Below are 11211 nucleotides of genomic sequence, written 5' to 3' on the forward strand. Positions count from 1 at the left end.
CAAAAATGACAAAAAAGCCTAATTGGCAAGTGTACATGTACATGTAGGTTTAAGGGATAACTTGGTATACGAGGCTGGTCAAAATGTTCCAAGCCTGACTAACTTTCAACTATCGGCCATAAGAAGGTGAACTAGTCAATGTAGCTCATAATTTGAGTAGTTCATTGCAAGTGTATTTGATCTCTTGAGGCCGTATGTATATTAGTGACAGTCAGTTGAACGTGATAGGGGTCCACATGGACAGAGAAATGTAAAAGAACGAGTATCGAGCAGTCATCAAGATTTTTACTTTCAGAGAAAAGTACTCCCCAAGAAATTCATGGCCGCATGTCACAAGTGTATGGGGATAAGTGCCCTAGCTGAACTTGAGGAAGACACAGGTCTAAGCCATGGATCTATTAAAACTATTCTTCATGTACATTTTCAGATGAATAAGATATCTGCTCGTTGGGTGCCAAAGTTTCTAAATTCTGATCTCAAGAAAAAGAGAACTGACATTGCCAAAGATAATTTAGAAATAATATAATTGAGGAGGATTTCATCAAATTCAAATAGAGATTAGTAACGGGTGATGAAACATGGGTCTACCACTTTGATCCCAAGTCAAATCGTCAATGCATAGAATGGCACCATTCCACTTTTCCGGCACCAAAGAAATTCAAAAAACGTTATGGCCTGTGCGTTCTGGGATGCAAAGGGTGTGATCCTTGTTAATTACTTAGAAAGTCAAAAGACAATTACCGGTGCATACTATGCTAATTTGCTTCATCGCCTGGTGGATTCTATCCAAAAAAGGAGCGAGGAGGACTGCTGGGGTTCTACTACTTCATGACAATGCCTCTTCTTACACCTCTCGACTTGCAAAGGCTGCTGTGCGTCAATGTGGTTTCGAAGAGTTTCCTCACCCTCTATACTCGTCTGACCTGGTACCAAGTGATGTCCACCTGTTTCCTAAAATGAAATAACCACAATGACCTCAAAGCTGCCCTGAATGGGGTTTTCAGGGTGGGTTCAGAAAACGTCTTCCTGATTTGCATTGAAAAGCTTCAATATCGATATGAGAAGTGTATTGAAGAGCAGGGAGATTATGTTTAAAAAGAAAAGTAAAAACACAGTTTTCATATCTTTGTGTTATTTCTTGTATATAACATAATATTTATATTATATGAACCCCTATTTGTTTGGATAGTAAATAATGAGGCTGAAACTTAGAATACCGATTGATCAGATGGAACTGTTGTTTTTCGTCATTAAGAAAATAATATTATTTTCGAGAAAATCGTCTCCAATCAGTATTTGTGAATTCTTACTTTTCAGCACTTGTTCCTGGATGCATGTAAAGGCGATATAACCCGCGCTGATGTTTGGGGCAGATAAAATCCTTATAAATATTAATAATATCTTACAGCTTACAACCTTCCATGGGATTTGTTGGATGTTGAACGGATATTATTTTATTAATTACATTAGAATTAACTTTCAAACGGATCAGATGTGAATAACAGTTTTACTTTAGTGATGATATCACTTTTCGTCGCTGCATGTGCAGCCTTTTCATCAAAGCAGTTAAAGAATAAAAATCATGAAGACAACCGTGGTATGTGTTGCACCATTACAAAACTCTATATATCACAATATCAGAACACACTAAACTATACATTCGTTTAAGGCATCGTACTTGGCTGTTCGAAGTGTGACATCCCCTTGTCGTGTCGTGAGTTAGTTTAAGTAGTGCTTCACTGCATATGCGTTCTGGGGAGAAGTGTAAATGATCACATATGTTACTCAAAGCATGAAATCAATGACGGAGGCTGGCAAACACAAGATGAGAGCCATCTTATGTGGAAACAGGAAAAAGCTCGGCAACTATCACATTCGACGGTAAATGGAGGGTAATGTGTGTTTTGGGGTTATTTGCCTTACAAAACTCTCTTTTAACTGTGTCCAGTGAACCCACAGAATGATGAGATTGCTACTGAAGAACTTTCATCTAACTGACAACGGCGTCTAATATCAATGTAAGAGCAAAACATCAAACCTGATGATATTGGTGCCGAGCGAAAATGCAACACTAAACCATTGCGACGGTCACGTAACTGTGACATTTACTTTTTTGACACTCCGATCATATGGGGGCACGGGTAGCCCAGTCGTCTGAGGCGCTGCGATTTGCTGTGCAAAGTTGCGTCCCTTGGGCACGCCAGAAACCTTTGATTGTGGGTTCGAATCCCGGTTCGCCCCGATTATGTTTCTAGGTTTGTCAGCATCATGCCCGTGCTCGTGGGTTTCACCGAAGTGGTAAACGTCTGGGACCTGCATTACTTCGGGCTTTCTTCCCACATTAAGCTGACACGCCGCGATATAACTGGAATACTGTTAAAAGCAGCGTTAAACCAAACTCACTCACTCACTCCGATCATATAGCAGTGCAGGAGAACTTTACACATTATCCGCCGAGTAAACATCGCATATTGCATTGAAGTCGTCGGCATGACTGTCTTAATGGCAACAGGCTACATCTTAATAAGCGTAAAACATAGTAGATGCGTTTGATCAAATTGCACGTACTCCTTTGCTTACTTGTTGATGCTGGAATGATCGCCTAGGGCCGACTTGCTCTGAGCTCGCGTCGCATTTACTCTGCAACTGGTCATCTTTTGAATAAACATTAAAACAAAACGTATGGCACCAAATAGCCTCAACAATAAACCCAAAAGACGGCTATTTCAGACTTTTGAGTATGATCCTTGATTTTTTAAGAATAACATCACAGGCCTAACTGAACATTATTTCACTCGGCATCTTAATGTGTTAAAGCCTGTGTAATATGAGTAATACTATTCCAAAAGGCTGTGATAAGAATTGTATATTATTTACTTCAGGTCAGTAACGTTATTCACATTAATGCTTTAAAGTTGTTACTACAACATTGTTCAGTGCAAATCACGCTGGAATAGTGCTAGAGTACGGCATAAAAAACCAACCAACTTTACCAGTCAAACAGTGTTTTGAAATTGATAAATGTTCAGGCTTCCCGGCACAGAGCTGATAAAAAAGCCAGTTGAATTAGTTAGGCTGACAACGTATTCATGATATATGTCTAATAAGGTTTTACGTGAGTCATCTCCTTATCAAGGTTATCTGGGTACGTGACACATGCGTTACTGTCAACAGAATACCCCATGGTAACAGACGATATAAAAGCCTGAGACGACCGGAGTTGTTTGTGTGTTGACTGGAGTGCGTTGACTGACACGGAAAGCGACCCAAAGGCCTGGCACAATGCTGAAATTGTCAGTCTTTCGACTTTTACTGCGTAAGTGGTAAATATTGTTTTGAATCCATATTGAATCCACTGTTTCGATTGATGTAAGGTCCACTTATTATGTATCGTATCTTGAAAATCTCCACTCTTAATTTGAATGCTTCTTTGACTAATTTCTCTTCTGTTTGATGTGTAATTTATGTATGTTCCTGATCATATGTGTTGTAAAAGCATGACCATAAATTCTGAATTGTTTCAACTTCAAGTATCCAAGATATTTATACCAAAACATGATGTTCTTTACAGCGTTCCTGTTTGTCACAGGTGAGTGCATTATTATTTTTTTCTCAGTTGTGATTGCAGTTATGCTTACAATTAATTTCAATAAGTTTATGCTTTCAAGAATATATTGTCGATTTAAATATACCACTGGATTAATGACAAGGTCTGGTTGGTTGAGGTATTCACGTCTAGTCCTACATGTGTGTGTGTGTGTGAACTGGCAGTATTACTGGTTGATATTTCAAAACACTCATGTACATACTACCTTTCTTTCATACATTGCTTGTTACATGCTGAAATGCAGATCAGTGGTTTCATGATTTTGGGAAATGTGTGATATAATGGAATGTTATCTGAAAAAGAAGTTGTCATAAATCATTTTCGGGTTCTCAAATGTACACACCCCCCACACCCCCTTCCCCCCGCTTAAAAGAATCACTGTCATTCTTTTGCAGCCATGTCCTAAAAATTGATAGAATTGTGTTTTCTATAAATAAAATCTATAGATGATTTGTCAGTTTTGTTTGTTGAAAAAACGCACTCAGCAATAATCCAGCCAGAGTCGATTGGACGATTCCGACTATGTGATGAGCATGTTGTTTATAACGATGACACCGAGCCTGACCACAAAATGCTGCTGGAGACACATTCTAGTCAGAAATTCCCGTGGAGGCGATGAAGAAGTATTTGAAAAAGTACTGTTTCCATATCGCAAAAATTGGCAATTCGTAAGCCACAAAATTAGCTATTTAGGAAGTACCGTTGACACAGTCTTAATGCACTATATTTCATTCAATGTATATGTTATTTCAGCTGCTTCAGCAGCTATATGCACAGACGGAGGAAGTGAATGCTTGAATCACGGTACTTGTGACGTAAGCAGCCCTCTAGCCGTATGCAAATGTATCGGTGGATACACAGGCGGCACATGTCAGAATGGTAGGTGACATGTTACTACAACAATATTCATCTCCAATTGTCGAAACTCATATTTGATCTTCAATTCCTAATATGTAAACTGTTTCAAATGCTGCAGCCACTGTCACCCGTAGTTACATGTATGTCTGGAATGAGCTTAACATCTTATTCAATAGGACGGTACCATAGTTACATGTCCAAATGGTGTCTACGGATAATAGGGTGCGATGGGTTAGTCAAGAAGTTAGAGCATGACGCCGAGTGTACATATTTAAATTTACTACATGGGTGCAATCGGTCTGTCTTCCAGATCAAAGAGAACATATTACTAAAGGAATCCAACGCAAATCTAGATTGCCTCAGCTCTAAGGATTGTTCTGAGCTTCATTTGAACTTTACTTTGTAAAGAGACAACTTTACTTCTGGTACTAAATGTTAGTCTGGGGTTCAGTGTGTGGGACCCCTCCTTGTTTTCTTCCCTGTAATATGGTGCAAATTATTCAAAAATACCGATAGTCGTACTCATCCACTTGATATGATGGATGCACAGCACGTTTATGAAAGATCGCAAGTATGTGAGAATCCCCTGAGGTGAGGTGAGGTGAAATTGGGTTTAACGTCGCGTCCAAGATTATTGCACTTATATAGCGACGTGCATGCACGTGTATGTGTGTGTGTGGCTGCTTGTACTAGTCCGGACTGATGCCGATTTATAGTGCTAGCTCACTGAGATACCATGCCGCAGTTTAACATGAATACCCCACTCAGACACAGTATACTGACTCCGAGCCGACCAGTCCTTGTTTTAGCCCCTTAATGCCGAGCGCCAGACAGGGTAACAACAAGTACAATCTTTTAACGTCTTTTTGTATGACGCGGCCCGGGATCGAACCCTGGACCTTCCGCTCTCCGGGCGGACGCTCTACCACAAGACCACGGAGGCGGTCGAGAATCCCCTGAGACAACTGGATCCTTGCTAATTTATCTTGAAGTGTGAAGCTATGGCGACATATACATATAAGCCAACTGAGAAAGGTATGTAGACATTTTAAATGTACATCATTATGTAGTTGATGTACATATATTTCAGCTCCTTCAGCAGCTATATGCACAGACGGAGGAAGTGAATGCTTGAATCACGGTACTTGTGACGTAAGCAGCCCTCTAGCCGTATGCAAATGTATCGGTGGATACACAGGCGACACATGTCAGAATGGTAGGTGACATGTTACTACAACAATATTCATCTCCAATTGTCGAAACTCATATTTGATCTTCAATTCCTAATATGTAAACTGTTTCAAATGCTGCAGCCACTGTCACCCGTAGTTACATGTATGTCTGGAATGAGCTTAACATCTTATTCAATAGGACGATACCATAGTTACATGTCCAAATGGTGTCTACGGATAATAGGGTGCGATGGGTTAGCCAAGAAATTAAAGCATGACGCCGAGGGTACATATTTAAATTTACTACATGGGTGCAATTGGTCTGTCTTCCAGATCCAAGAGAATATATTACTTAAGGAATCTAACGCAAATCTAGGTTGCCTCAGCTCTAAGGATTGTTCTCAGCTTAATTTGAACCTTACTTTGGTTTATTTAAATGGATATTTTTTAAAGAGACAACTTTATTTCTGGTACTAAATGTTAGTCTGGGGTTCAGTGTGTGGGACCCCTCCTTGTTTTCTTCCCTGTAATATGGTGCCAATTTTTCAAAAATACGGAAAGTCGTACTCATCCATGAGATATGATGGATGCACAGCATGTTTACGAACGATCGCAAGTATGTGAGAATCCCCTGAGACAATTGGATCCTTGCTAATTTATCTTGATATGTGAACGTATGGCGACATATACATATAAGCCAACTGAGAAAGGTATGCAGACCTTTTAAATGTACATCATAATGTAGTTGATGTACATATATTTCAGCTCCTTCAGCAGCTATATGCACAGACGGAGGAAGTGAATGCTTGAATCACGGTACTTGTGACGTAAGCAGCCCTCCAGCCGTATGCAAATGTATCGGTGGATACACAGGCGACACATGTCAGAATGGTAGGTGACATGTTACTACAACAATATTCATCTCCAATTGTCGAAACTCATATTTGATCTTCAATTCCTAATACGTAAACTGTTTCAAATGCTGCAGCCACTGTCACCCGTAGTTACATGTATGTCTGGAATGAGCTTAACATCTTATTCAATAGGACGATACCATAGTTACATGTCCAAATGGTGTCTACGGATAATAGGGTGCGATGGGTTAGCCAAGAAGTTAAAGCATGGCGCCGAGTGTACATATTTAAATTTACTACATGGGTGCAATTGGTCTGTCTTCCAGATCCAAGAGATTATATATTACTTAAGGAATCTAACGCAAATCTAGGTTGCCTCAGCTGTAAGGATTGTTCTCAGCTTCATTTGAACTTTACTTTGTTTTATTTAAATGGATATTTTGTAAAGAGACAACTTTATTTCTGGTACTAAATGTTAGTCTGGGGTTCAGTGTGTGGGACCCCTCCTTGTTTTCTTCCCTGTAATATGGTGCTAATTTTTCAAAAATACCGAAAGTCGTACTCATCCACTTGATATGATGGATGCACAGCAGGTTTATGAAAGATCGCAAGTATGTGAGAATCCCCTGAGGCAATTGGATCCTTGCTAATTTATCTTGATATGTGAACGTTTGGCGACATATACATATAAGCCAACTGAGAAAGGTATGTAGAAATTTTAAATGTACATCATTATGTAGTTAATGTACATATATTTCAGCTCCTTCAGCAGCTATATGCACAGACGGAGGAAGTGAATGCTTGAATGGCGGTACTTGTGACGTGAGCAGCCCTCCAGCCGTATGCAAATGTATCGGTGGATACACCGGCGACACATGTCAGAATGGTAGGCGACTTTAAGTTACCAGATTGTCGAGATTATGTTTCTCTTCCACAGAAAGTAAGACGTTCTGACCAATCGCAAATTTCTAATTTGAGTGCCCCAATTTCCTATTTTTTTCTCACTGATTTTTAGGTATCATGTTGTACTGTTAAAAGGTTCCATGTATCAGATGAAATATTACAGTAATTCGTGAAAGAGAAGTCATTCATGTTTACATCTGTATAGAAAAATGACTGCATATGTCAATGGTTATCCACAACATTTTGTTCCTTTGAATCCAAATCATATCCTAGGATAGGTATTTATGATCAAGTAAACTATCATCCCCCGTTAGGTATTGTATTGTTTCTATATTTTTTAGGATATATATAATGGATCCACCCACACACCATGATAGCTTCGTTTGAGATGTCACGTCACCATCTTAAAACAATTCATCAGCTACTTTGCATGATTTTCGCCCGCCTGATTCTGAACGACTTATCAGATGAGATGGGAGCTTTTATGTTGTCGTGATTTCCCAGCTTGTTTGAGTGTGAGTGAGTGAGAGAGTTTAACGTCGCATCACCATTATTCAAGCCATATAGCGACGATTGAGTCATCGATGCAAAGTAATATTTAAAATCAATTCATGCATACTATTTTTAAACAATTTATGAAACATATTTGAGCATAACAGTATAATACAGTTTTAAAATACGGGCTATAGGCCACCAGTTACCCAAGCTGGGCCACCTCGCTGGGGATCATAGGCACTTACGGTACCTCTGCTTCCTGCATGATACCCAAGCAGGATTTACGTCATCCCTTTGGCTACTGGTGGTTGTGTATAAAACTAGCCAAACATTGTCACCAATGAGTTGGTTTAAAAATACTGGTTGATGATAGTAACATCGATTATGATAGGATTATGTGCCACACATGGGGACAATATTTTTACGCTACGTTAACCTCCTGGACAGAACCTTCAATAATGTCAGTTGATAATAACATCACATCAAATTTAAAAACAAGCATTTAATTATTCACATACATATTTATAATTTATTATACAGACCAAGTTCTTTCAAATAGCTGATAATGAGATGCCCGCTAACAAGGGAAAAGAGATCTTTCAGATTTACGCTTTGATATTGTGAATCCCTTGCGACTGCAAAGGTTTGTTTGAGAACGTACTGGTGATGCCACTGCTTGTTTCATTCATGTAAATCATGTCGTATCATGACAAGCATTTTGAGCGTCGTGTCGTTCCAACCGTGGTTAAAGCGTTCGCTCGTCACGCCGAAGACCCGGCATGGGTACAATGTGTGAAGCCCATTTCTGGTGTCCCCGCCGTGATATTGCTGGAATATTGCTTAAACGGCGTAAAACCACACTCACTCACTCCAACCGGACGCAATACAGGGTTACATGTATAATAATAAGAGTAGATGTACGAGTGAACCTTGGTTAATGCCTCAGACAGCATTGTTCGCTTTAAAATATCCATTCTAAACTAGACAATCCAGGAAGCTGAGAACGAAACATAATATACACTGTTCATATATCCTTGTGTTAGCGCTAGCAAATCCTATTATTTTATTATTTACATAATCATTGTTGACTCCAAGTTCATTAACATCGTAATAATATCCCCTAGAGATCTGTGTTAGAATCTAGTGTTCTTGTTATGGTACTAAGCTATGGACATCCGCGTTCGCTTATTATGCGGCGGAATCGTAGTCGATATTTCAACCTCTGCAGTTACCGTATCACCTCATCTATTCATCCCTTATCGTGTTCATCGTTCTTTGTCATTTGTGTGAGTTATATCTATATCTACCCTGATCACTTACATTCAAGTATGTATACCTAACTTGGTCACAATTTGACGATGAATAAGAGTTCCAGATCGAAATCGAAAACTATTTAGGGTTTCAAGAACTTGTACCAGGTTCTTTTGTTGGTGAGGAAGATTGTGTTATATAGGTCTCAAACATTATATAAGATCAATATCCATTTTGTATTCATAACAGGCGCCGTCGTTGTGAGAATGTCAGCTTACCTGATGATCCTCGGATTTGCATCGTATTGGTTCACCACAAGGGCACATAACTTTTGAGATGGCTCTACCGTGATAAACAACAAGGCAGCATTACAGATAACATTTAATATATGTAATTATAACGTAACTGATTAATCTTAAATCAGTCATATTTCTATTATTCATCATTATTTTATGGAAGCTTATGATTCAATGATACACTTGAGAAGATGGGCTTATAGTTTACAAATTTTCAAACAAGATGCTGACTTGGTTTGGTGTGAGTGTTTCATTAACTTTCAGTTTGTTTTAATAAGACTAATGATTTTTGTTATCATTAACTGCGATAATCCGTAACAGGATCAGGTTGGTTCACTGCAGCTAAAAAGACAAAATCTCTAACATTTCGGCCTTTGATAACATGTTACTGATGACGTGGGCCTCTCCCCGAGTGACTACTGACACAGAGTAAATGTTATCCAACTTTCTAGCTGCAGTGGCAGTTGCAAATTGGGTTCAATATCTTACAAATGATCATGTGTATTTCATACAATTGAATAAAGACTAGTACTTAAAAACAAAGTGTGTGGGTGTTTTTATTCATCGTGGCGTGTCACAATGCATTGAATAAGTATAAGGCGTCTGTCTAACCTTGAATATCTGTCTATTATATAACTACATCAAAGTTCTCAATGCTAGGTAACACGCAATACATCTTCACAATATGAGGGCCTCAACGAAACTACGCATAGTCTTAGTCATATCAAGTTAAATGTATACCGTCTTATATAGAACTGTTATAGATGTACATCTTATTCTCAAAACTGATCAAAGAGGTGTACTATATACCTTTCAGAAAGTTAAAGGTCCATCTGCGGTAGTAACTACCGCACTCTAGTGGGCGGAGCTTACACTACTGCCTAGAAGTTCATTCCCCTTACACGCATGGGCAACGCGTTACGCAACTAGTGTGCATCGGGTTGGTCACGCGTGTGAGACCCGTGTGCAACGCGTTGCACACGGGTGTGCACCCCGTCCGCCACTCGTGTGCAACGCGTGACACACTCATTAGAGGGGGAACAAACTTTTGACCAAAGGAGGACCCGTCTTAAGCTGAACCTGGAGGTGGTAACAAGGAGAGAAAATTTAGTTATCCTGACGAAAAATGATAATACACATGTATTTCCTAATGTCTCCTTTCTTTATGTGATTTTGTGGGAATAACATGAATACTGTTGCGATTAAATAGATCTGTTTTGTTTTATACGACCATTGCTTCTAAATCCGATGGTGTTAAGAGAATACATGGTCCTGGAACATGTTATTGCAATTGAAATGCTTTTATTGTGATTTGACATTAACCGTCTGTAGTACGACTTTCAGTGATAATATGTATGAGGTTTGGCGGCGCATTGTTTTTATTGGACCCTAATTACTTTATGATGACTTGGACTCTTTATCACAGCTCCATAGCCGTGAGGCTGGAAAAGAGCAGCATGTAATTAATGAGGGTGGGTTATATCATTGAGGATACACTTGAGGGAGAGAATACTAATTACCGTACTACAGGAAGAGACCTGTAGAAGTAAGCGCGGGGTTGTGTTTTAGCTGGCCGTTTGATAATGGCCGCCAGGAGAAGTGAGCTTTGCCTGCATCATCTAAAATAAATAATAAGATACAGCAGTGTTATTTTCACGGTCTGTTGAATAAACTCCCAGCGCAACGGTCAATGTATCTTCTACTTGATCCTTGATACATCATTTTGTCTTTCACAATATATAGTATTTCAACGTACAAAGGACACTGATCTAAAG

At 39.2% G+C, this 11211-nt stretch overlaps 1 protein-coding gene across 2 annotated transcripts; it reads left to right on the forward strand.

Moving 5' to 3' along the window:
• Window positions 1–3191: 3191 nt before the first annotated feature.
• On the forward strand, window positions 3192–9979 carry LOC125374780 (notch homolog 2 N-terminal-like protein B). 2 transcript variants are annotated; one of them, XM_048386333.1, is made up of 7 exons: window positions 3192–3316; window positions 3572–3589; window positions 4361–4486; window positions 5556–5681; window positions 6403–6528; window positions 7252–7377; window positions 9390–9979. In XM_048386333.1, the coding sequence occupies exons 1-7, from the start codon at window positions 3283–3285 to the stop codon at window positions 9473–9475; spliced, it is 642 nt and encodes a 213-aa protein (XP_048242290.1). In that variant the 5' UTR covers window positions 3192–3282; the 3' UTR covers window positions 9476–9979. The 2 variants fall into 2 exon arrangements, with proteins under 2 accessions (XP_048242290.1, XP_048242291.1); XM_048386334.1 differs by lacking the exon at window positions 7252–7377.
• Window positions 9980–11211: the final 1232 nt, after the last annotated feature.

The sequence above is a fragment of the Haliotis rufescens genome, unplaced genomic scaffold (genome assembly GCF_023055435.1).
Source record: "Haliotis rufescens isolate VD_foot unplaced genomic scaffold, xgHalRufe1.0.p SCAF_6, whole genome shotgun sequence".
Taxonomy (NCBI): Eukaryota; Metazoa; Mollusca; class Gastropoda; order Lepetellida; family Haliotidae; genus Haliotis; species Haliotis rufescens.